The following is a 26,748-nucleotide window of genomic DNA, read 5'->3' as shown; positions in this document are numbered from 1 at the left end:
TGGGGGCAGTTACCTGGAAGGGTTAGATGGGTATCAGTCAGCAGGTGGTGAGCGGTTGTATTCTCTTCCCTTGTTATTTCCCTTATCATCATTATTATTATTGGTGGCAGCAGTAGTGGTTTGTGTTATACCTTAGTTACTGGACTGTTCTTATCTCAACCCATGGGAGTTACATTCTTTTGATTCTCCTCCCTGTCCCTCTGGGAGTGGCAGGGAGGAAAAAGTGGGGGAGTGAGTGAGCGGCTGCGTGGTTCTAGGTTGCCGGCTGAGCTTAAACCACAACAAAAATGCATCAATTACTTTGCTGATTCTTTAAGTGAATTCAACTCTCTACAGCTAAAAGTAAAAAGCTGTTCCCAAAGAACATGATCCTTATTTCAAATTACAATGATTCATCAGTCCAAACCATTGGTTATTAGTATAACATTAAATACTGTCATTAGGAAAACTAAAATCTCTCCTAGGGATATGTCAAAAGGTACTGCTACATCAAGTTTTACTCAAAAGCATCACAAGCACTCTCAGTGCACAATATTTTAATAGTTCTATTATTTTCTGTTTACCAAATGCAGATTTAATGGTGATAAATCTCTGCAGATCCCTTTTTAAGAGCTGAGCAAATTTCCCTTCTGTTTTTTACTCTGCTCCATTTCATACTGGGGATCTTGAGACTAGTGAATACACTGGTAGCTTGTTGTGCACCTGTCATACTACAGCTCCTTGGAAGATCTAAGTGACAAAAAGGAAGAGCTAGGAAAATGTAAAATCATGCTCTTGGCTGATGAGTGACTGTGCAAACAGCACATGCCAATCTTTTCACTGATCATCCTTTAAGCATATGAAACATAAAGCTTTTGCCTGATTTGGTGTTATCTGTCAGTGTCAGAACAGAGATGTGAACTGCAGCAAGAACGAGAGTTGCCATGGATGCCTCTCATCCTACAAGCCTTTTAAACTTACTCAGCATGTTTTTATACTCTTGTTTCAGAGAGGGAAATATTGTGAGCTCCTTTAGGCAATGTAAATGCTCCTCTTGTCTTCCCTTAAACAGAATGCCTGTAATTAGTGCTATGGGAGCCAAGGCTTGTGGTTTCATTGACTATGTTTCTCAGCCAGATGGTCTTTCCAAGTGTAAAGTATAAGTGACATTGTGTATTCAAATGAGTTTTAAGCAGAACTAGACACATCCAGCAAACATTAATAGTCAATGAAGGCCAGACCAGTCAAAATTCAGGTAGGTGATTTTAAGTTGGATACTTGCAGATTTCATTTTCCAGAAACTTGAATTCTTTTTGGCACCTCTTGCTTAAATGTTTTCCTGTTGGAAGAGGTCAATTAGTCTTTTTTAACGACTAGATTGCCAAAGTTATGGTAAAACAATAAACATTTCATAAACACTATCACTTCCATAATAATTTGCAACTAAGTGGCTGATTAACAGCACTCTGCCCAGCTGTTTTAGTCTTGAGCCTCACTATGAGGCATAAGTTACACTCTTAAGTGCATAACTCCCCAAGTCTGAATAATTCTTGCATTATTCTGTGTCCAGTCCACCAGCCTCCAGGGAATTATCCTTTTCCGAAAGGCTCTCTGCTGTAATTTTATAAGTACAATCAGTAAATCTGAACATTACAATCAGTATTTTTTTCCAATTGGTTTGTAATAATTAATAAGAATTTCAGCAGCATATTTTATGTATTTCATTTCCAGTTGCACACTAACTTATCTTGGTCCAAGTTTAATTTAGCTGCTTGCTGTCTAAATTTAATTATTAATGCTTCACGGCAGCAATTAACCAACATCTAAACCATTAATGCAGATACTGGTGTTATCATCTTGCCCTTAGCCTTTCTCTCCTGTCTCCTGAAATACCTGCTCCCAGCCATACAGAAGATACATTTCCCTGAGTAGCTTCCTTAGACTGGAAAACAATAAAAAGCAATACAGGAAAGCCTTAAAATAGAAATATTCACAACAAAATGTTTCCTTTAGTCCTCCTACAGACAGAGGCTGTAGTGTCAGATGATGTTTTCTGCATTTCACTGCTCATTATTGTTTAGCAAAAATCTGTGTATCCTTACTCATCACAAACATGGTCTAGTTGGGCTTCAAAACTTCAAAAGAAGAACTAAACATGCTCTGCATGGTGAGTATTTCTCCATACACTGAGACTGATGAAGCTTTCTCCTAACAGTTCCTTTAAAGGACAGAAATACTGTCCTGTCATTTTAAAGACAGCATTTCTTTATCAGGGACTAAGCTGGTTTTGCACATCAGCTTACAGCTTGTGTTTTGCTACCTAAAAGCAGGTCTGCAAAGACAGTAAGTATGACAGACACACCAAAACTGTATCCAGATGCAGGAAAAGGCTATTCCTACCAAGCTTTTTGGGAGTGCGGGTGAAAGTTCTCTTCACAGTCCGGCAATGAGAATTATCCCCGCCGCAGACGCCGCACTTATCTTCAACCTTATTGGAACCAATTTCCTTGTCACAACCCACTTTCTGCGGAAGGAAGAGCAAAAAAACCACAAAAAATCAAAGAAGGTTTTGTCACTGGTTGTCAGTTTTAGCTATGGTGGGAAGCAATCCCAAAATTAATGCAAAGAGGGAATTAACCACCCAGCGCTGATCTATTTTATTTAAACACCAATTACTTGCAAATCTAGTGCTGGATAATGGGTTTCATGTGATAAACAGGAGGTGACTATTGCTTTATGTTCACTACCCATCAAGATGTGAAAGACAAAAGAATAGACACAATTCTTTTCTGACATGAAACAAAGCGTGAAAAAAAGGGAAAGGAAGTGATCAGTTGAAGAAAAGTGGAGTGTTTCCATGGACCAGGTCTGTGCCATTGCTCTAGTTTAATTAAAATCTCAAGGCCTAATGAGGAATATGATGCTGCAAATACTTAATTCAGAAACATTAGCAAGGTTTATCTCTGCACACTGAGCTGTTGTGATTGATTCTACCCACTGTGTGCCACAGCCCAGCTCCAACTCAGGGATGACCTTGGGAAGCATCACTCACCACACATTCTCCACGAACACAAATGCTGTAGGGATCTTTATAGGAACAGCGAGTCCCATCGTGTGCCAACTGTTTCATATAGGCAACACCTCCAGTTTCTTTGGACTGGCAGTACAGGTGGCATCTCTTATTAGCTGTGTAGCAAGGAAAGGGAAGGAACTGCATAAACTAAGAGCAATCTAGATGTACTTCAGAAAAATATTCCACCCAAGGAGTGAAGAGAATTTAAGAGAGCTGGAAAGGACCTTTAGTAGACAGGGAAAAAACCAGCTGAGAATTATATGCTACCACTTTGAGATGCTATTCCCACAGAAATCAGTGCCCTTAGAAAAACACTCTTAATAATACTTTCATCAGCTGCTATAAAATGTTGACACATTGCACTCAAGTGCAAGATGAAGAGTTGTACTGAAGAGAGGGTAAGAGACCCAACCAGCAGCTTTCCAAGCTTTGCCCCAGTGGCAGAGAGCTGGATCTGGGCAGTGCAGCATGTTGCATGCAATGGGCATCTACTAGCTAGTCCAACAGGAGCTGTGAGCTTCAAGCCTCTTGCTACACCATGTTCTCACCAAGAGCAGGATGAAAGTGAAGGGAAGCTAGTTGGCCTAAGGTGGGGAAACTACAACTGTTTCTACTCTTTCCTTATGGAGCCATCTTTTTTACATAGAATCATGGAATGGTTCGAGTTGGAAGATAGCTTTACAGCTCATCAGTTCCAAGCCCCTGCCACAGGTAGGGACACCTTCCACTAGACCAGGTTGCTCCAAGCCCTGTCCAACCTGGCCATGAACACTGCCAGGGATGAGGCAGCCACAGCTTCTCTGGGCAACCTATGCCAGTGCCTCACCACCCTCAGAGGGAAGAACTTCTGCCTAATTTCTAATCTACTTTCTGCTTTTGTTTTTCTGCTCACCTATACAAGGCTCATGCATCAATTATTTTTGTTCTCTGCGTGGCTCAGGAACAAGACTCATGGGGATGCCAGGACTTACTTGTAATCACGGCAAATAACAGAACTTACAGTCGGGGTGCTCGTATGGCAGCCAGTGGTGCTTGCTGCTCTGATACTCAAAGTGGGAATTGCGTTGCTGGCATTGCTGCGCTCTGAAGTCCTCGAAGTGCTTTGGACACTCCTCTGTATTGCAAAGTTGAAACTCAAAGTTGACGCCAGCACAATCCTCACCTCCATTAATGGGCCTGTGATGAGAAAACATTCAAAACATTCTAAAACCCTCTGGATATGAGCTCTGGGGATTTTTCTTTTGTCTTAGGTGAAACTTCATACTCTAAAAGAGACAGTCTCACAAAAAAGGGGTCGGAAGAGACAGGAATGGGAACAGAGAAGTTACACTGTGGTGTAACCTCAGCATGTGCCCATGCATCCCCAAGGCACACACTCAAATGCACCAGTGACATGTATGCACATCTATGCTATCAATAATAGTTAATTTACAGCTAGAGGTTAACTAAGTTGGTCCTGCAGCTTGCTGAGCTCACACACCATGTACTCTTCACTCTCTTACGTATCAGCTAAATCTTTGGGATGGTTTTCTGCAGTCTTTCCTCTGGAAGTTCTTGGATTCACCCAAAATGATCCTGGCTCCCTGCAGAAAGGTCCATTTCAAGGGGCTTGAACAGAATATGAATTTGGGCAGACTCCATCCACAATGTAAATGCCATTTAAACTGCCACCTGTAATGACTGCCCCCTCACTGGACCTGCCACGAAGCCAGAGGACCTACATTGGATTGTTGCACTGGCGAGTCCTAAAGCGAACTCCAGTCCCACAGGTCCGGGAGCAGGAGCCAAATTTTGTCCAGGGTCCCCAGTTGCCATCCTGCTTCAGCTGGTTAGCGTTCTTCCACATGCAGTGACCTTTATAGCACCACTGGCAGACATCAAGCAAAGAGAAAGAGACGAGATAAGAAGAGAAGCAAACCCCAAATCAAATATGTAATTGCAGTGACATTTAAAGCACACAGCAGTGAGCTCATAGGCTGGGAAGGGGCATCTCAGAGAATCAACTGCAAGAAGAGACTGTCTTGGGGACAGAGGGATGAGGGTCCATGTACTCTGGCCCCTCCCTGAAGGCCTTCTGCTCCATCAATGAGCAGGCAGTGCTAATAAACCCAAGCCTGAACCCTGCCATGGGCAGGCGTGCGAAGCTCAACATGTTCCACCCTCCTCAGGTCTTTGTTTTATCTGACTCTCAGTCACTACCACTTTTTGGAAGGGATTTTAGTGTTCTGAATATTAGCAGGATAAAGGTTTTGCTGAGGATTAGCTGATTTCTTTCTTTTTTCTTTTTTTTTCCTCATACTGGCCAAATATCACACTTATCCAGCAGACTGGAACAGAGGGCTAGTCACTGGGCAGGATGTTGTTTTGCTGCTGGCAAGGGCACATTCAGATGGTCTGAGTGGCTCTCCTGTATCTCAGAATACATGGAGTTTGCTAAACAAACATTTATCTGAGTGTAATTTTATAATTAAAAATAAATTAGCAGCAGAACACCCACTAATGGGCATATTAAAAGAGAAACATAAAGAACTAATCCTAAGCCTACACAAACATGTAGCCACAGGATGTCTGGACCACAGGCTTTAAGAAGTGGTCCTACAGTGATGGCGTTATCTGCTACCATGGATTCATAAAGACACTTTATGTACACTTTGCAGATGAGACAAGAATAAAAAAAAAAGATAACAAAAAGGCCACAGAAGAGGCTGAGGGTTACAGCTCAATTGGAGTTTCTATGTCCATGATTTACTTCCTCTGGCTCCAGAGGATGCCAGGCAATTCCCTGTTTTCCTCTGTGCCCTTTAACCAAAATGAATGTAATTGGCTCTTTCCAGTATAAACACAGTGAAAACACCTCACTCACTTTTCCAGGGGCACATTCAGTCCCATCAAGTGGAGGTCCCTTCTTAGTCTTACAGAAATATGGGTTATCTGGATGGCTGCACCACAACTGCTTGCATGGATCAAAGGTTCGGAACTGAAATGCAGGACATTTATGAGATGAAATTCAGTGTTAGATTACTAATATTCTTCAGATAAGGATTCATCCCACCCAGTCAATTCATCTCACATGCACAGCTGTCGGTAAGTAGAGTATCTTCAGGGACAGAAGGGCAAACGTATCTTCAGAAAGAGAAGGGCAGTGCTTATCCCCTGCATCCTCTAGCTCTAAGCTGGTGAGAAGAGGAAAGGAGCAGACACCCAGAAATAGGAGAAAAATGAGATTTTTTTTCCCCTTCTTCTTTGGGTTCACTACCACAAGTCTGTGTCACGTGGACTGTGCTGCCATCCACTTGATCGTTAAACCAAATGACCCATACGACTGGGTTTCACCCATAAATATCTCACTCCTCTTCCTAGATCTGTTTAAACTACTCCACTAAGTGCTCTTCAGTTATGAGAAAATGCATATACTGCAGCTTTTAACTAAGACCAAGCACCAACTTGCTGCCTGGCCTTTTGTCTTTGCAAGGACTTCCTTGGACGTACCGCTGTGCACATTTTGTAGCCAACACCAAAATCAAAGCGGCACTGTTCATCCATGGAATAATTGATGCCTGGCAGTTCAGGAAGCTTGGGCCAGTCATGTTCGAAAGGGTCATCAAGAAGACAGTCATAAGAGCTGTGGAAAGGCAGAAATAAAAATAATGAGATGTAGTGATTTGGGGGTTTTTATCAGCACAATTGAAGTACTTATTTTTAGCAAGGCAATATTAATTTTCTCCAACCTGTTTTCTGACCTGTTGACACAGGTATTGCTCTCCAAAGCACAGAAGGACTCTTTCCACTGACTTGATGGAGCTCTGAAACAGGACAGTAGCCTGAGAACAGGCCTTCTTACCTGACATCTCCTGCATTCATGGGGATGAAGCCCTGACTACACCAAGAGTATGAATGAGGCTTGCTTTCTTCTCATTCCTGTTTAACTCTGGTGCCTTAAACCAGGAATATTGGTGGGCTGGGATATTTCACTTGAAGCTCTAAGGTCTCAACCTATTACTATTTTATGCTTTATATTATGCACAGGGTTTCTTCTGTAGGAGATGTGGGTCAACCCATTACATTTTTACTCAGTTTTTACTGACAAAACCAGGTATTTGCACTGGAGAAGGAAGCCTGAGTAAGAAATGGATGAACAGGTACATACATGGAATGATACTACAATAGTGTAGATATTTGTAGGAATTCTTTTCTCCCTAATTCAGACATGTGCATACATGTCACCACCTATCTTCCACAACTTTTGTAAGCTCCTTTTCTGAATTTAGGGCTTCATCCCGACAGTTTCACAGCATAACTCCTAGAGAAATCAAAAACCCTGGGAAAACACCAGCTATCTGACATGGAGCCTCCATCACTGTCATGGAGAAGGCAACAGGCTTTGAGAGCAGCCCTATGTGAGGAAGCCTTACAGCTTTTCTAATATAGATTTGAAGGGGAAGAGCATGGAAAAGAAGATGATTAGAAGTGATGGTGATGTCTTGCTGCTGCCCCAAAGCCCAGAGCATCCTACTGGGGTGCCTTTAAAGGCAGAATCCCTTTGGGCCACCCTGGGGTATCCCATTCCTCAGTACCCCTGTGTTTATCAAAAGGAGCTCCCACAGCCAAGGGTTCCCTTTATGATGCTTGTGCCTGTTCCATCACACTGGGATGGCCTCTCCTCTCTGCTGGCTAGCAGAGGGCAGCACACTGGCTCCACATCCCAGAACTGCCAAGACTTTGATTTCCTATAGGAAAACAACTACCGCCAAGTGCTGTCAGGTCCTTACTGTATGTATCTTTTGAGTTCTTGGCCGCTGCATCTGGACCAGTGGTAACGATGAAAGGCAGCCTGCACCAAGGGAGCCATCACACTCCCCATGGCTGTCTCATCCCCACATCTGTTCCCTTGCCCATCGTGCTCCATTCCCAGCCTGTAACAAAGAATCAGCCATCAGACCCCAGGCAGTTCCTGTTCTTCAATGTATAAAACAACTGCGAAGAGAACAGTTTCTCATGCACAAGTAATCATGCAAAATGAAATTGTTTTTTGCATTCTACATACACCACATGCATTTCAAACTGATCTTCTCTGTTACCAAAACATATGGATTCTCTCAGTACTCTTTAAGTTATACTTTGTTGTATTTGTGATTTCATTCAGGAATGAAATCACTAGATGATGATGATGATGACGACTTCTTATGCTTCAGAGAAAGAAAAGCAACAATTCAGCTCATTAGGGAGCTCTTCATTCAGACACTGAATTGTTCACATTCGTATATTCATTGACCCAAAGCACCTAATTAAACACAGGGTTAAGAGTTATCCTTTTGCATTTTCAAAGAGCTAATGCAGTTACCATGTTTCATCTCCAAATGTGAACCTGAAACAGGTTAATATGCAAGTGGTCTGGTCATCTCCGATGGGGCTAAATTCCCCGCAGTGAACTGAATAAGCAGCCTGTGCTGCTTAAGGAAGACAAAAATCAGATCCTCAGTACCCTGACGTTAATTCATTCAGACAGCTATCAAAGACCTTTGCTTAACCAGTTACCCACATTTTATCATTCCTGATGAGATGCCAAATCTGACAAATTAGCACTTTCAGTCAATGAGAAGAAAGAAGTTATGGATGCTGGATAAGCTTCTGAATCCACTGCCTGGGCCTTCCACATTCCTCACCCACCTTTGCCTCGCCCTTGAGAAAACAAAACTCCCCCTCTCTCTTCTTCTTCCTTTCTTTCCTGACTACCTCTTCATTCCTTAAATCCCTATGCATTCCAAGGGAATGGAGATAAAATCAGGATACCTTTCATATGGACATTAAAATTAAACCACCTGATGCAAGCAGGAGATGCAGTACCAGATTTTGTTGGCAATCTAACTGTAAAAGTTAAGACTTACACATGACCCGTTTCATGAGCGACAACAAAAGCTGATGAAAACCCATCCTCGTGGTTGAGGGTACAGCTTCGGACCGGGTGACACATGCCAGTAACAGGGGCATATCCTGTTGAAAGAAGTCACATTTGATTCTTTTGCCCATTATATTTACTGTAAACGAGACCCCCCCCCCATAATCTTACAAAGTAAGAAGAACCTAGGACTATTTTCTGGACTATTTTCTTTTGGTGGTTATTTTTTCTCTGCCTTTGCAATTGCTGTCAGAGTAAATGGCTAAAATCCTTCTGAAGTCTGCCTGACATCTCAGTTTCACTTCAAAGCCTGGACTCAAAAGAGAACTCAGACCCTCATCTCCCCTGCAAGGTAAAGGGACCTCGGAAGTACCAAACACAACTGGACAGCCAAAACATGGTCTAATCCAGATTCTCCTTTATCTGCATTGATATAAATCACATGCTGTGAATTTACTTCCTCTTTCTTGAGTCATAAAGATTAATGCAGGTACCAAGTAGCTGGTGTGCTGTCTATAAAAACAAATCTACAGCCAAAACAAAACAAAACAACAAAACAAAAGCAAAGTTGAATGCAAAGTGCTTGGAGTGTTCCTACTGATCCCTGCACACACACACACACAAACACCTGGTGTTTAGAGACAGTAAATAGCTGGTTTTATACAATGTAAAGTAGCTTTTTATATAATAATAGTTGCTATTTTTATTATATCTAATAATAACAAGAGCCTTTTCTAAAGCCAGATGAGGAAACTGAAAGTTATGATCAGTCTATCTGCTCACCCCAACAAGATCAATCTTCAGTACATCTTTAAAATTGAACACTTAAGTATTTGCTGAATAAAAGCCTACATTGCTTTTTGCCTCAGGATCACATAACAGCTTTGATGCTCCCAACACAAGAGAGACGTGGAGCTGTTGGAGCAAGTCCAGAGGAGGCCACGGAGATGCTGCAAGGGCTGGAGCACCTCTGCTCTGGTGATATGCTGAGAGAGCTGGGTCTGTTCAGCCTGGAGAAGAGAAGGCTTCAGGGAGACCTTAGAGCAGCTCCCAGTGCCTAAAGGGGTTACAAGAAACCTGGAGAGGGGCTTTGGAAAAGGGCCTGTAGGGAAATGGCTTTAAACTGACAAAGGGGAGACTGAGATTAGACATTAGGAAGAAGCTGCTCCCCGTGAGGGTGGTGAGGCCCTGGCACAGGGATGGGCTTTAAGGTCCCTTCCAACACAGACCAGTCTGTCATGATTCTGTAATAACACAACTGTCAAATCTCCCTCTTTTCTGACAGATGCTAGGCAAGAAACACCAAGCCCAGACAGTTCTGCTCCAGGTCAGCATTACCTTGCATACCAGCAGGCCCAAAATCTTGCCTGGTTAAGAAGATGGCATGATCGTGGTGCTCAGAGTGGTTGGGGTCCGACTTCTGCTGCTGATGTGCCCAGCGGCAAACGTTCTCCAAGCTTCTGGAGGGATTCCCCCTTTCAATCAAGCTAATGGACTGAAAAAGAGCAACACATTAGACACAGAAGCTTCTAAGGCAGGGATTTCAGACAAGTCTGGATTTTCTTGGAGCACCAACCATGTCCTCATTTCTATTTTCCTAGTGCCCTATCACTGTAAAGTCATGACAGTCTTCTTTCCTGTGAGAAAAGAGAATGGGTATCTTAACAGTGACCATGCACATGTAATAGTACATCTTTAGGGCTTTTTTTTTTGTCATGGTTTAAGCCCAGCTGGTAACTCAGAACCACACATCCACTCACTCCCCCCACCGCGGCCCCTCCCTCCCCCAACTCCCGGAGGCATGGGGAGAACTGAAAGAATGTAACTCCCATGGGCTGAGATAAGAGCAGCCCAGTAACTAAGGTATAACACAAACCACTACTGCTGCCACCAATAATAATAATGATAAGGGAAATAACAAGGGAAGAGAATACAACCGCTCACCATCTGCCAGCCAATACCCAGCCCGACCTGAGCAGTGATGTGGGCCTTCTGGGTAACTCCCCCCGGTTTCTATACTGGACATGACGTGCTGTGGTATGGAATACCCCTTTGGCTAGTTTGGGTCAGGTGTCCTGTCTCTGCTTCCTCCCCGCTTCCCCTCCTCCCTGGCAGAACATGAGACTCAGAAAGCCCTTGGTCAGAGTAAACATTATTTAACAACAACTAAAAACATCGGTGTTATCAGCGTTGGTCCCAGGCTGAAAGTAAAAAAACCACAGCACTGCACCAGCTACTAAGGAGGAGAAAAATGACTGCTACTGTTGAACCCAGGACAGTATCCACCCCTTATTCCATACCATTCACGTCATGCTCAGATCCCACATTTTTCAATATACCATAAATCACTCTTGTCTCATATACATATATATACATATATACATATATATATATACACATCCACGCAGACACAAAGAGAGAGATATTCCCTAGTGCATGGACCAATCCCTATAAAGCTGCTGAGTTCATCTGGTTCATGATGTCAGGCTCCGTCTCTTGTAACAGTCTTTCAGAGCAGGAGAGACAGTGTGCAGTGTGGGATTGTTGCCTGCTGATGACATCGCAGAACTTGTCTGGTCACTGCTGAGCTCCTCTGGTTTCATCATTCTTTGTTGGGATGATGGTCGAGGGAAGTTAGGGCCAGTCACTGGTGACGTGAAGACATCTAGCTGGTGGGCCACAAAAGTGCTACATAGCAGGCAAACAGCATACAGTTGAGTTCATTGGCTGTTTTCCCCTAAAATCAAATCCCCTTGAGGTACACATCGGACTTCCCTAGCTTCCCACATTACCCACCAAGTATATCCGGGTCCCTGAGCAAAAGCAATCCCACGAGTGGGTTTGCCTTTACCTGAAGCAGGAATAACCCAGACTGTCTTCCCCAGCAAATTCCTTATGTGCACCACAGGTCACTTTATCCCCTTCTACAGTATGTAAAAGTTCTGATGGGGCTGGACCAGTGCTGTTGGCAGATCCTCTGATGTTGACCAACCAAGTGGCCTTTGGTAAATGTGTATCCCAGTGTTTGAAAGTTCCACCATGTTACAAAAATCTACCCAATCTGTTTTAATTGATTTTCATTATAATTAATATCGAGAGACAATAAGCAAGCAGCGCTGGGTGCGCTGGGGAGTCTCCGCTCTGTCCGAGACGCACAAGGGGAACTTCTAGGGATAGTCTCTTATACTTTTTGGTTTCCCGGGCTTCTTGGGTTTCAGCCAATCCTGTTGTCTTCTTTTCCCGGGCTTCTCCACCTGTTCTTAGGGTCTTGTCTCCGGGTGAAGAAATATTATGTCTATCACAAGTCTGACTGCCATCTTAGCCCCCATAAATTCCACTCCTTATGTGTTTATTTATTCAGCAAACAGATTTCACAACATTCTGTAACAGGACATACCTCTAAGTTACCTCCCCCCCCTCCCCCCCCAGAACATTCATGCAATTTAAACAATGAACAAAACGTTTCTCTGCACAATGTTGTGGTTGACCCAGGGGAATTATTCCCTTGTTTCTTCTTCCCCCTCACTGTGGGACACATCATAGCCTTTGCACATAGCACAGTGATCACAAGGGATTCCATCTCCACACAAAGTGCAATGATCACTAGGACCCCTGAGTTGCTGACATGAATCACTCTGATGTAACTCACACACCACCCATTGCTCTCAGTGTAGTTTTTAACAGCCCATTGTACCGTTTGATTTTCCCAGAGGCTGGAGCATGGTGGGGGATGTGATATACCCACTCAATGCCATGCTCTTTGGCCCAAATATCTATAAGGTTATTCTTGAAATGAGTCCCATTGTCTCACTCAATTCTCTCTGGGTTGCTGTGTTGCCACAAAATATGTTTCTCAAGGCCCAGGATAGTGTTCCGGACAATGGCGTGGGGCACAACGTATGTTTCCAGCCATCCAGTGGTTGCTTCCACCATGCGCTTGCCTTGGCGGGTTGGGGGCAGTATGATATAGTCAATCTGCCAGGCCTCCCCATATTTATACTTCAACCATCGTCCTCCATACGAAAGAGGCTTTAACCACTTGGCTTGTTTAATTGGAGCACATGCTTCACACTCATTAATAACCTGGGCAATAGTGTCCATTGTTAAGTCCACCCCTCGATCACGGGCCCATCTATATGTTGCATCTCTGCCCTGATGGCCTGAAGTGTCATGGGCCCACCGGGCCAAAAATAATTCACCCTTGTGTTGCCAATCTAAGCCCATCTGAGCCACTTCAATATTAACAGCTTTATCCACTTGTTGGTTGGTCTGGTGTTCCTCAGTGGGCTGACTCTTGGGGATATGGGCATCTACATGACGTACCTTCACCACCAGGTTCTGCACCCGGGCAGCAATATCTTGCCACACTGCACAGACGAGATGGGTTTACCTCTGTGTTGCCAGCCGCTCTGCTTCCATTGCTTCAACCACCCCCACAGGGCATTTGCCACCATCCATGAGTCAGTGTAGAGATAAAGTACTGGCCACTTTTCTCGTTCAGCAATGTCCAGGGCCAGCTGGATGGCTTTCACCTTGACAAACTGACTCGACTCACCCTCTCCTTCAGCAGTTTCTGCAGCTTGTTGTTGAGGACTCCATATAGCTGCCTTCCATCTCCGATGGTTTCCCACAATACGGCAGGACCCATCAGTAAACAAGGCATATTGCTTTTCACTTTCTGACAGATGATTATATGGTGGGGCCTCTTCAGCACGCAACACTTCCTCCTTTGGTGACATTCTGAAATCTTTGCCCTCTGGGCAGTCCATGATGACTTCTAGAATTCCTGGATGACTGAGATTTCCTATTTGAGTTTGTTGTGTAATTAGTGCAGCCCATTTACTCCATGTAGCATCAGTTGCATGATGTGTAGAGGAGACCCTGCCTTTGAACATCCAGCCCAGCACGGGCAGCAGGGGTGCCAGGAGGAGCTGTGCTTCAGTGCCAATCACTTCCGAAGCAGCTCGAACCCCTTCATAGGCTACCAGTTTCTCTTTCTCAGTTGGGGTATAGCTGGCCTCAGATCCTTTATATCCCCAACTCCAAAAGCCAAGGGGTCCAACCTCGAGTCTCCCCTGGACCTTTCTGCCAGAGGCTCCAGGTAGGATCATCCTCGCTGGCTGCTGTGAAAAGCACATTTTTTACATCTGGCTCAGTCTGGAAAGGTCCAAGGGCTACTGCATGAACTGTCTCGCGTTTAATTTGCTCAAAGGCTTGCTGTTGCTCAGGGCCCCATTTAAAATCATTTTTCTTCTGGGTCACATGATAGAGAGGGCTTACAATCGAACTGCAATTTGGGATGTGCATTCTCCAGAACCCCACAGCACCCAAGAAAGCTTGCGTTTCTTTCTTATTAGTTGGTGGAGACATTGCTGTTATCTTGTTGATCACATCTGTGGGGATCTGTCTACATCCATCTTGCCATTTTATTCCCAAAAATTGAATCTCCTGTGCAGGTCCCTTGACCTTACTCCATTTTATGGCAAATCCGGCTTTCAGCAGGATTTGGATTATTTTCCTCCCTTTCTCAAAAACGTCTTCCACTGTATCACCCCACATGAGAAAGTTGGGGCTGTTCAGCCTGAAGAAGAGAAGGCTGCGTGGAGACTTCATAGCAGCCTTCCAGTATCTGAAGGGGGCCTATAGGGATGCTGGGGAGGGACTCATCATTAGAGACTGTAGTGACAGGACAAGGGGTAACGGGTTAAAACTTAAACAGGGGAAGTTTAGATTGGATCTAAGGAGGAAATTCTTTCCTGTGAGGGTGATGAGGCACTGGAATGGGTTGCCCAGGGAGGTTGTGAATGCTCCATCCCTGACAGTGTTCAAGGCCAGGTTGGACGAAGACTTGGGTGAGATGGTTTAGTGTGAGGTGTCCCTGCCCAAGGTGATGATCTTAAGGTCCTTTCCAACCCTAACTATTCTATGATTCTATGATTCTATTGCCGGTGTTCTGGAGCTTGCCCCTGTTCCACTGCAGTCTGGATCAGTCCATGGCAGATGGTAAGGCCGTGTTTCCACCCCTGGGGCAGTCAGTTCCACATGTATTGGATGCCCCTCCAAGTAAAACTGAACTGTGGCCTGCACTCTGCACTCAAAGGAATTGAGAAAAATGCATTGGCAATATCAATTGTGGCATACCACTTGGCTGCCTTTGACTCCTGTTCATAATGAAATTCTAGCATGTCTGATATGGCAGCACTCAACGGTGGTTACGACTTCATTCAGGCCACAATAGTCTACTGTTAGTCTCCACTCTCCGTTAGGCTTTTGCACTGGCCATATGGGGCTATTAAAAGGCGAGCGGGTCCTCTGATCACTCCTTGGCTCTCCAGTCTACGGATCAGCTGATGGATGGGAATCAGGGAGTCTTGGTTGGTGCGATATTGCCGCCGGTGCACTGTTGTGGTCGTGATTGGCACTTGTTCAGCGGTGAAGTTCTGTCCTGGGTTCTGCAGTAGCAGTCATGTTTTTCCTTTGTGTTAACTGGTGCAGTGCAGTGTTTTGACTTTCAGCTCGGGAACAGAGCTGATAACAAGAATATTTTGGTTTGGCCAAGGACTTTGTGAGGCTCATGCTCTGCCAGGGAGGAGGGGAGGCTGTGAGGAAGCAGAGACGGGGCGCCTGGCCCGGGCTAGCCGGGGAGGTATTCCATACCACAGCACGTCATGCCCGGGGTGAGGGGTAACTGGGAGTTACCCGGAAGGACAGGGGCTTCCGGGTGGGACTCGTTTTCTTGGCCGGTGGTATCGTATTCTCTTCCCTTGTTATTTTCCCTTATCATTGTTTTAGCTGATAGTAGCGGTGGTGATTTGTTGCTGGACTGTTTTTGTCTCAACCCGTAGGAGTTGCACTCTCTCGATCCTCCTCCCCGTTCCTCCGGGAGCGGGGAAGGGGAGAGCCCCGGTGCGGGGAGGCGGTGGGGGGGAGACGGACACGGACCTCGATTGTTGTCAGCTCGGCACCACTCACTGGGAGTGAGTGAACAAGCTACCTGACTGGGTTTAAACCACGACAGTTCGTTTTGGCGCCCAACGTGGGGCACGAGGGGTTGAGATAAGAACAGATCTGACTGGATTAATAGTCACTCGTCACAATGCTGATTTATTGGCTCTCAAGGTTGTTCCTCTTGATCTCACAGTTTCAGTATATGATATCTTACGTCCATCCGGTACTTGCTGTATTAGTGTTTTTCAAGTGTGGGGCTTGGGCTAAGGTTTTTATCCCAATGTACTTTATGGTAATGACTTGTAATACAATAGAATCATTGATCATGAAACTGATCTGGCTTATGTTCCCAGTGTGGTCACCACCTTTATACTTTGGGAGGTATATGATGGAGGTGCTTAGCAATTACACATCTTTTTTCTCCTTCTCAGGTGCTCAACCTGGGAAGGAGACATCCTTTTACCCTCCTAGTCGTCCCCCCAGACCATTTACATTTGAGAGTTTTGAATTTTTTGAATGGCCTTTTAATGCTGTTGAGACTTGTTTGCTGATGGTGATGGGAATCACCATGCTAACACACATACAGAGTGTGTTTTACCCACTACTGATTTCAAGAGTTAAGCAGATTCAGGTTTGGGTCTTGTCTGGGGTCAGACGACGATGTAGGAGGACCGAGAGATTTTCCCTGAGGCTGGACAGCCATGAGTGGCAGGGTGTGTGGGATAGTATGGGCAAGCATCTAGGTCAGTGGGCCCCTCCAGTACTTTGGAATTTCACTACCGAACAACTGCAAAATCCAGAAGAATTAGTAAAACACTTAAATGAGGTGTGTGGTCATTCTGGCCATACCAGAGATGGACAAATCACGGCAACGTGCTGGGGCTTGGCGTACGCTTACAGGGCCTTGTTCAACACTATCCAGCACCTTCAAAAGGAAAAGAATGTCGGCGGATCTGAGGGCAAAGCGACAGTCGCTACTCAAACTTTGGCTGCAATGAACAGCACAGCTACCCCAGTGGCAAGTACAGCAGCTGCTCAAACTTCAACTGCAACAGACAGTGCGGTTACCCCAGCTCCAAGCACAGTAGCTACACCACCCCCACAGGATATTGCGATATTGCTACCGGTGCACAGTGTACCCTGATGCCATCAAGCTGTCAAGGGGTGGAACCCATCTATATTTCTGGAGTAACAGGAGGATCCCAAGAGTTGACTGTGCTGGAGGCTGAAATCAGCCTGACTGGGAGGGAATGGCAAAAGCACCCTATTGTGACTGGTCCAGAGGCTCCATGCATTCTCGGCATAGACTACCTCAAGAGAGGGTACTTCAAAGACCCAAAAGGGTACCGGTGGGCTTTTGGTATTGCTGCTTTGGAGACTGAGGAAATTGAGCAGCTGTCCACCTTGCCTGGTCTCTCAGAAGATCTCTCTGCTGTGGGGTTGCTGAAAGTTGAAGAACAACAAGTGCCAACTGCGACCACAACAGTGCACCGGCGGCAATATCGCACCAACTGAGACTCCCTGATTCCCATCCATCAGCTGATCCGTAGACTGGAGAGTCAGGGGGTGATCAGCAGGACCCGCTCACCCTTCAATAGCCCCATATGGCCAGTGCGAAAGTCTAATGGAGAATGGAGACTAACAGTAGACTATCGTGGCCTGAATGAAGTCACACCACCACTGAGTGCTGCCGTACCGGACATGCTAGAACTTCAGTATGAACTAGAGTCAAAGGCAGCCAAGTGGTATGCCACAATTGATATTGCCAATGCATTTTTCTCAATTCCTTTGGCAGCAGAGTGCAGGCCACAGTTTGCTTTTACTTGGAGGGGTGTCCAGTTCACTTGGAACCGACTGCCCCAGGGGTGGAAACACAGCCCTACCATTTGCCATGGACTGATCCAGAATGCACTGGAACAGGGGGAAGCTCCAGAACACCTGCAATACATTGATGACATTATTGTGTGGGGCGATACAGCGGAAGAAGTCTTTGAGAAAGGGAGGAAAATAATCCAAATCCTGCTGAAAGCCGGTTTTGCCATAAAACGGAGTAAGGTCAAGGGACCTGCACAGGAGATTCAATTTTTGGGAATAAAATGGCAAGATGGACGTAGACAGATCCCCACAGATGTGATCAACAAGATAACAGCAATGTCTCCACCAACTAATAAGAAAGAAACGCAAGCTTTCTTGGGTGCAGTGGGGTTCTGGAGAATGCACATCCCAAATTACAGTTCGATTGTAAGCCCTCTCTATCATGTGACCCGGAAGAAGAATGATTTTAAATGGGGCCCTGAGCAGCACCAAGCCTTTGAGCAAATTAAACGCGAGACAGTTCATGCAGTAGCCCTTGGACCAGTCCGGACCGGACCAGATGTAAAAAATGTGCTGTACACTGCAGCTGGGGAGAACGGTCCTACCTGGAGCCTCTGGCAGAAAGCTCCAGGGGAGACTCGAGGTCGACCCCTCGGCTTTTGGAGTTGGGGATATAAAGGATCTGAGGCCAGCTATACCCCAACTGAGAAAGAGATACTGGCAGCCTATGAAGGGGTTCGAGCTGCTTCGGAAGTGATTGGCACTGAAGCACAGCTCCTTCTGGCACCCCGGCTGCCCGTGCTGGGCTGAATGTTCAAAGGCAGGGTCTCCTCTACACATCATGCAACCGATGCTACATGGAGTAAATGGGCTGCACTAATTACACAACGAACTCGAATAGGAAATCCCAGTCATCCAGGCATTCTAGAAGTCATCATGGACTGGCCAGAGGGCAAAGATTTCGGAATGTCACCAGAGGAGAAGGTGATGCGCGCTGAAGAGGCCCCACCATATAATAAACTGTCAGAAAGTGAAAAGCAGTATGCCTTGTTTACTGATGGCTCTTGCCGTATTGTGGGAAACCATCGGAGATGGAAGGCAGCTGTATGGAGTCCTGGACGACAAGTTGCAGAAACTGCTGACGGAGAGGGTGAATCGAGTCAGTTTGCCGAGGTGAAAGCCATCCAACTGGCCCTGGACATTGCTGAACGAGAAAAGTGGCCAGTACTTTATCTCTATACTGACTCATGGATGGTGGCAAATGCCCTGTGGGGGTGGTTGAAGCAATGGAAGCAGAGCAACTGGCAACGCAGAGGTAAACCCATCTGGGCTGCTGCACTGTGGAAAGATATTGCTGCCAGCGTGCAGAACCTGGTGGTGAAGGTACGTCATGTAGATGCCCATGTACCCAAGAGTCGGGCCACTGAGGAACACCAGAACAACCAACAAGTGGATAAAGTGGCTAAGATTGAAGTGGCTCAGATGGACTTAGATTGGCAACGTAAAGGTGAATTATTTTTGGCCCGGTGGGCCCATGACACTTCAGGCCATCAGGGCAGAGATGCAACATATAGATGGGCCCGTGATCGAGGGGTGGACTTAACAATGGACACTATTGCCCAGGTTATTCATGAGTGTGAAGCATGTGCTCCAATTAAACAAGCCAAGTGGTTAAAGCCTCTTTCGTATGGAGGACGATGGTTGAAGTATAAATATGGGGAGGCCTGGCAGATTGACTATATCACACTGCCACCAACCCGCCAAGGCAAGCGCCATGTGCTTACCATGGTGGAAGCAACCACCGGGTGGCTGGAAACATACGCCGTGCCCCATGCCACTGCCCGGAACACCATCCTGGGCCTTGAGAAACAGATTTTGTGGCGACACGGCACCCCAGAGAGAATTGAGTCAGACAATGGGACTCATTTCCGGAATAACCTTATAGATATTTGGGCCAAAGAGCATGGCATTGAGTGGGTATATCACATCCCCTGCCATGCACCAGCCTCTGGGAAAATCAAACGGTACAATGGGTTGTTAAAAACTACACTGAGAGCAATGGGTGGGGGAACTTTCAAGCATTGGGATACACACTTACCAAAGGCCACCTGGTTGGTCAACACCAGAGGATCTGCCAACAGGGCTGGCCCAGCCCAGTCAGAACTGTTACATATTGTAGAGGGGGACAAAGTTCCCGTGGTGCATATGAAGAATTTGCTGGGGAAGACAGTCTGGGTAATTCCTGCTTCAGGTAAAGGCAAACCCATTCGTGGGATTGCTTTTGCTCAGGGACCTGGATATATTTGGTGGGTAATGCGGGAAGATGGGGAAGTCCGATGTATACCTCAAGGGGATTTGATTTTAGGGGAAAACAGCCAGTGAACTCAATTGTATGCTGTTGCCTGCTGTGTAATGCTTTTATAGCCCATCAACTAGATGTCTCCAGGTCACCAGCGACTGGCCCTGACTTCCCTCCAGCCATCATCCCAACAGAGAATGAACTTTGAACATCATGGACCGAATGGACTCGGCAGCATTATAGGGATTGGTCCATGCACTAAGAAAATGATTTTTTCCTCTTGGTCTGTATGTATATGGATGCATATATGTGGGAGAGCGATGGTGTATTGAAAATGTAGGATCTGAGCACGACGTGAATGGTATGGAATAAGGGGTGGATAATGTCCTCGGTTCCGCAGTAGCAGTCATGTTTTTCCTTTGTGTTAACTGGTGCAGTGCAGTGTTTTGACTTTCAGCTCAGGAACAGAGCTGATAACAAGGATATTTTGGTTTGGCCAAGGACTTTGTGAGGCTCATGCTCTGCCAGGGAGGAGGGGAGGCTGTGAGGAAGCAGAGATGGGGCGCCTGACCCGGGCTAGCCGGGGAGGTATTCCATACCACAGCACGTCATGCCCGGGGTGAGGGGTAACTGGGAGTTACCCGGAAGGACAGGGGCTTCCGGGTGGGACTCGTTTTCTTGGCCGGTGGTATCGTATTCTCTTCCCTTGTTATTTTCCCTTATCATTGTTTTAGCTGATAGTAGCGGTGGTGATTTGTTGCTGGACTGTTCTTGTCTCAACCCGTAGGAGTTGCACTCTCTCGATCCTCCTCCCCGTTCCTCCGGGAGCAGGGAAGGGGAGAGCCCCGGTGCAGGGAGGCGGGGGGGGGAGACGGACACGGACCTCGATTGTTGTCAGCTCGGCACCACTCACTGGGAGTGAGTGAACAAGCTACCTGACTGGGTTTAAACCACGACAAGTTCCAAAGCACTGGAGGGGCCCACTGACCTAGATACTTGCCCATACTGTCCCACACACCCTGCCACTCATGACTGTCCACCCTCAGGGAAAATCTCTTGGTCCTCCGATATCATTGTCTAACCCTAGACAAGACCCAAACCCAACTCTGCTGAACTTTTTAGATCAGACAAAATGGTCGTGGGTAAAACACACTCTGTGCCAACATGGTGATCATCACCACAATCAGCAAGCAGGTCTCAAGGGTACCCAAAGGCCATCCAAAACCTCCAGAACTCTCAACTGATGTAGTCTGGTGGGGGATCTGGGAACATAAGGGAATGTCTCCTTCATAGGTTGACCACCCGAGTAGGGAAAAAAAGATGTGCAATTGCTAAACACTTCCATTATATACCTCCCAAAGTATAGAGGTGATGACCACACTGGGAATGCAACCCAGATCAGTTTCATAATCCATAAGCCTATTGTATTACAAGTCATTACCGTGAAGTACAGCGAAACAAGAACTTTAGCCCAAGCCCCCCTGCTGATAAACACTAAAACAGCAAATACCAGCTCTAAGTAAGGTACGACATGCTGAAACTCTGAGATCAAGAGCAACAACTTTGAGAGACAATAAATCAGCATTGTGATAACTGACTATTAATCCGAAACAATGAACGCTTATCACAAATACGATTAGACACACTCTGGTCATATCTGTTGTTATCTCAGTCTTTTGTGCCCCACACTGGATGCCACAAAGAACAGTCAAGGTTTAAGCCCAGCCAGTAACTCAGAACCACGCAGCCATTCATTCTCCCCCCCCAGCCTCTTCCTCCCCCCACTTCCAGAGGCATGGGGGGAATAATCGAAAGAATGTAACTCCCATGGGTTGAGATAAGAACAGTCCAGTAACTAAGGTATAACACAAACCACTACTGCCACCACCAATAATAAGAATGACAAGGGGAATAACAAGGGAAGCGAATACAACCGCTCACCACCCACTGATACCCAGCCTGACCTGAGCAGCGATCTAGCCCTTCCAGATAACTGCCCCCAGTTTATATAGTGGGCATAACCTTCTGTGGTATGGAATACCCCTTTGGTTAATCCGGGTCAGGTGTTCTGTCTCTGCTTCCTCTCAGCTTCCCCTCCTCCCTGGCAGAGCATGAGACTCAGAAAGTCCTTGGTCAGAGTAAACATTACTGAGCAACAACTGGAAACATCGGTGTTATCAGTGTTGTTCCCAGGCTGAAAGTCAAACACACAGCACTGCACTAGCTACTAATAAGGAGAAAAATGACTGCTACTGCTGAACCCAGGACAACAGTTCAATGAGCTTTCATAACATCTATGAAAGTAACTGTCTTTTTGTGTATAGCCTGTAGTGTGCATGACTTGATATTCGGACTGAATAAAGACATTTCTTTCACTGGAACTTGCTTTCATTCTGGACTGTCCGATGCCAATGTGACTCAGTTGAGGTGACTGAGCACATAGTGACATACAGCCTATGTGGAAGAAGCGAGTAACATAATATAAACACACAGGACAATGCCTCATCTGGTGTGAAACACCCCAAAGCCAGTACATGTGTGCTGGTGAGCCCAGATTAAACATCTGGCGCTGTGAAACTTCTGCTACAACTTACTGAGCCTACAAGCTCAGTAAATATAATTACAAGGGAAGCATCAAACTGGTCTTTGACATGGCCAAATACAACTGGTTCAGAAGCTTGCTTACCTTTGCGTACCCCAACATGATCATCCGGACCAGCATGACATTTATGTGAATGCCGAGGGATTCATCATGGTAAATTTCATTCACCTGAGGAAAGACAAAAAAAAAAAAAATTAAAAAGAAAATCCCCATTTATGATACCAAGGGAATTTCCAAGACCATGTAGATGTTATTTCAAGTGCTTATACCATTACGCTCTTCTCAGAAGAGGACTCAAGTCTCAAACCATTTCCATGCAGTGAGAAATGTAGATGACACTTCCCATCATCACATGTCAAGACTTCTCTCAAGTAAAATGGCCTTTGGACCAGGGCCACTAGAAAAGGTGATCAAGGAAAAGGAGACTTCAAGTTCAAACCCTGCACATATGTATCTGAATGCCTGATGTTACTCATTTGATAAACACAATGAGGGAGATGAGGTTATTCCTGAAAGCAAGGTTATACAGTGTGTTCAAGTTCCCTGAGGGATTTAAAAGCAGATAAGAGTTTGCTTTAACAACAGATAAACCCATCACCATCCATCACACGTGGCCACCTCTGCTGTGCCATCTGGCCACTCTTAACTGCAGATGAATTTCAGGCTCAGTTCCTATTTGTTTCATGAAACATTTGTTTCACGAAACATTTGTTTCACTTCCATCAGTTTAAACACATGGGATGAGTATTTTCACAGGGAAAGTGTGTGTATTTTTGTTCATTTTGTAAAAGATTCTGCTGCCAGCAGCTCTCACTCAAGAAAATGTGCTGTCAACTTCAGCGTAAGTTTGTCCTCAGAAGATACTTGAGGATTTGACTTAAAGCCATTTTTGTGTTCTGAAGCTCTAGGTTGGGAAGGCAGAATATTGAGACAATGGCATGAACAATAAAGCTCCACTTCATAGAATTACAGACTAATTTGGGTTGGAAGAGACCTTAAAGCTTATCCAGTTCCAAACCCCTGCCACAGGCAGGGACACCTTCCACTAGAACAGGTTGCTCCAAGCTGTCCAACCTGGCCTTGAACACTGCCAGGAATGTGTTTAGATTTGAAAATGTGAACAGTACTCCTGATTCTAAATCAATCTTAATGTTAACAGGCAAAGCATTTCCAAACCCCAGAAATACTTAAGAAATTTTCATCTGAAAGTTTTGAAGTCAACAGTGTTGCCAGAGACATTGACGCTATTGTGCACCTTACAGGGTAATGGTATCTCCAAACACACTTGATTTCTGCAAGTCAATGCCTGCCATTAAAAACATTAACTACATGAAAGCACATAGAGTTTATGCAGTCTGGAAAGACTGACTACATTGAAAACAACTGCTGGCCTGAGAAAACACCCATCCATAAGACAACCCCATGAGACCTCAAGACTCTACTCCTAGTTTACATCCCATCAGGGAAGAGCCAAGCCACAAGACAGAAATCCTGAGGTATCACTCCAGTTCCACTGCTCACTGAACCACTGAAATAATTCATGGTGAGTTTCACTTTGAAGAACTTCTTTTTTAGAAACAGCTAATACCGTTGTTCTACATTTTAGAGATAAATTAGAATTATGTGGTCACTTTTGTACTAAAAAGAGTGTTTGTGGAAGTGAAGCCAAAAAAAAAAAAAAAAAGCCAACCCAGAATTATGCAGATGGGTCAAAAATTGTTCTTCTTGAGGGCCTTCCTTGTGTCTGGGAAGATGAGAAATGGCCTGCCACCAGAGTATACATTAAGGGGCTAAAACATCTGCAGATTCTCAATAAAGTTACTCATCCCCTTAAAAACTAAATAAATACTATACTATGGGTAACTGGTGAAAAATAAATACTGCTGTTCAGAGGCTGGTATATGTGAGCAGGTTTAGAGTTTGATGGGTTTTTTTAGTCAGGCTAAACAGAATTTCCCCCCTTCCCCTCAAGGAAAAAGGTCATTCTGAGCTGTACAGACTGTGAGACCTGGCACAATGATTTTAACCCATGGGTTTTAGAAAGGCAATCCCTTTTAGGACCAGCTAAGAACCGGCTGTCAGCAGGGCAGTTTCACAAGGAATGAGCACAGAACTCAGCGTGCATGTCTTGTGGAGCCAGTATTCCGAAGTTTAATTATTCATCTCATATTTTCACCCTATTAACACAGCATTGCTCTCACAGAGGTCTGTGTCAGAAAAAAACATTCATAATTTACCTTATGCCAAGAAACAAGTCTCACAGGACTGACTTTCTTAGAGGCAGAATGGAATTAACCTAAAGAGTCAAGCTGCCTTCAAAATTTCTCCTCAACCCCATCTTATATCCCATTCTCTGTGGATTACTTGATCTACTACAGGGTTCCCACAAGGAGCAAGTTCGTATGTATGTTGTGACTGAGTCATAGAATCATCACAGAGTGGTTTGCGTTGAAAGCGAACTTAAAGCTCATCCAGTTCCAACCCCCTGCCATGGGCAGGAACGCCTTCCACTAGACCAGGTTGCTCCAAGCCCTGTCCAACCTGGCCTTGAGCACTGGCAGGGATGGGGCAGCCACAGCTTCTCTGGGCAACAAAACCACTCTATCATTCTATTACTAAAGTCTTGACAGCAACAAGTAGACTGCTACAAAACTGTTCCTTCCAAACCAGGCAAGGATCTTTACTGCAGTTAACCCACAGCTTCCCAGGGAAGCAGGGTTTTGGCTGGCAAAGGCTTGGTACTAAGAACTACTCCCAGCAGATGGAGCAGTAGGTGTTTAAGGAAAGCTGGAAGCGTTTGGGACTGTGTAACAGCTCTGCTATTTACCAAGTTAAATGCTTTTAAAACCAAAATTACAATATTCTGAAATCACCTTTAATGAAGATTCATTGCTGTTTCATGAGGTATGTGGTGAAAAGAAAATGATCCCCTGCAAGTACTGTACCAAGAGTATTTTGTTACCCACATGAAATAACAATTTTTCATCTCAAACTTTCTGGGTTCAAAACTTCATTTGCTTCCATGGCTGCCAAAACTACATTACCTCCTATTTCACATTCAGCAATAAAAATTACCTGTGGTGTTCGGGACAGCCACAAAGAAGAGGAAGTGATGGAGAGATAAAGAGCTGCAGGTAGCGTATGTGCATGAAGACCCATGACAGAATATTTAGACTTATCCAGCACTGTCTGTTCTTATTGAAACTCAACATGAAGCTCTCACTGACTAAAACCTGCTTACAAAGAAGGCGATGCCCACAAAACTGCAATGCTGAGTGGACAGTGATCACCAAAAGAGGAATTCTGTCAAAAGCAATTTGGAGTTTGAGAATGAATGATGCATGGAGGTATCATCTAATGGCTCTAATTAATCTAAGGATCATCAATCACTCTAATGGCTGATTTGGAGTTATTCTCAAGAAAAAAAAAATAAATTGAAAGATATAAACACTGCCAAGTCCAAAACTGCTTGGAATCCCTCAGTATGACCCACTGCCCTCTAAGTGTACCTTTCTGATCTCAGCTGCTTTCCACTGTACTTCTGCAGGGTCTCCAAGGGATGCTCCACGGGGGATTAGCAACAGTGCCAACACTGTTAACATCTGGGAGATGGAGGCTACAACTCCCCATGTGCTCCTAGAAAGGTAAAATCAGGAAATGGCTGATCCTATCACCTCAAGGAATTCAGCTGCAATGCGCCTGTGACGGGCAGGCCATTGACCTACCCAAAACAACTCCTGTGAATGCCATTCTCTCCAACGGGTGATTTTAGCAACCTGGGCTGTGGGATAATGGTAAAGCTTCACCAAAAAGCTAGGGACCACACTAGATTTCATTGCTTGATTCATTATCACATTTGGGCTTCTGACTCCCAGCGTGGACCAGTAACACCCATGTCAGACGCTCTGCTGATGCTGCATTTTCCAGCCTGTTTCTCAAGCCAAGAGTGCGTAGGAATGTTGAGCATAAAGAAACACCTCAGGAATTTCTTCAGCTGAACCTGAACCTCCAAGACCTGAAGTTCTCAAGGGCATGGCAGGGTTGGTTTCAGCAAGCCAGCTCTGGCACTGAGAACAGTGTAGTTTTGTTGACATGGGATTGTGACCAGGATAACCACGTTTGGCACAGGGTTGAAG

General features: G+C 45.3%; 1 protein-coding gene across 4 annotated transcripts in view; it reads right to left on the bottom strand.

The window, feature by feature from the left end:
* ADAMTS3 (ADAM metallopeptidase with thrombospondin type 1 motif 3) overlaps positions 1 to 26,748 on the bottom strand; it is a 103,333-nt gene that overhangs the window by 12,397 nt on the left and 64,188 nt on the right. For 2 of the 4 annotated variants that reach the window (XM_062627783.1, XM_062627781.1), the window contains exons 6-15: positions 22,697 to 22,780; positions 10,287 to 10,443; positions 8,938 to 9,043; positions 7,822 to 7,965; positions 6,542 to 6,674; positions 5,916 to 6,029; positions 4,774 to 4,919; positions 4,053 to 4,228; positions 3,032 to 3,165; positions 2,380 to 2,503 (exon numbers count right to left, since the gene is read on the bottom strand). In XM_062627783.1, coding sequence (XP_062483767.1) covers positions 2,380 to 2,503; positions 3,032 to 3,165; positions 4,053 to 4,228; positions 4,774 to 4,919; positions 5,916 to 6,029; positions 6,542 to 6,674; positions 7,822 to 7,965; positions 8,938 to 9,043; positions 10,287 to 10,443; positions 22,697 to 22,780 — 1,318 coding nt within the window. Of the gene's footprint in view, positions 1 to 1,261; positions 1,319 to 2,379; positions 2,504 to 3,031; positions 3,166 to 4,052; positions 4,229 to 4,773; positions 4,920 to 5,915; positions 6,030 to 6,541; positions 6,675 to 7,821; positions 7,966 to 8,937; positions 9,044 to 10,286; positions 10,444 to 22,696; positions 22,781 to 26,748 lie in introns of all 4 variants that reach the window. The other 2 variants (XM_062627780.1, XM_062627782.1) reach the window with 2 other exon arrangements.

This window comes from Pezoporus occidentalis, unplaced genomic scaffold (genome assembly GCF_034315485.1).
Source record: "Pezoporus occidentalis ecotype Australia unplaced genomic scaffold, CSIRO_AGI_Poc_V1 ctg307, whole genome shotgun sequence".
NCBI lineage: Eukaryota > Metazoa > Chordata > Aves > Psittaciformes > Psittacidae > Pezoporus > Pezoporus occidentalis.
Note: the sequence above shows the minus strand (reverse complement) of the source record. Positions and strands in the feature narration are given on the sequence as shown.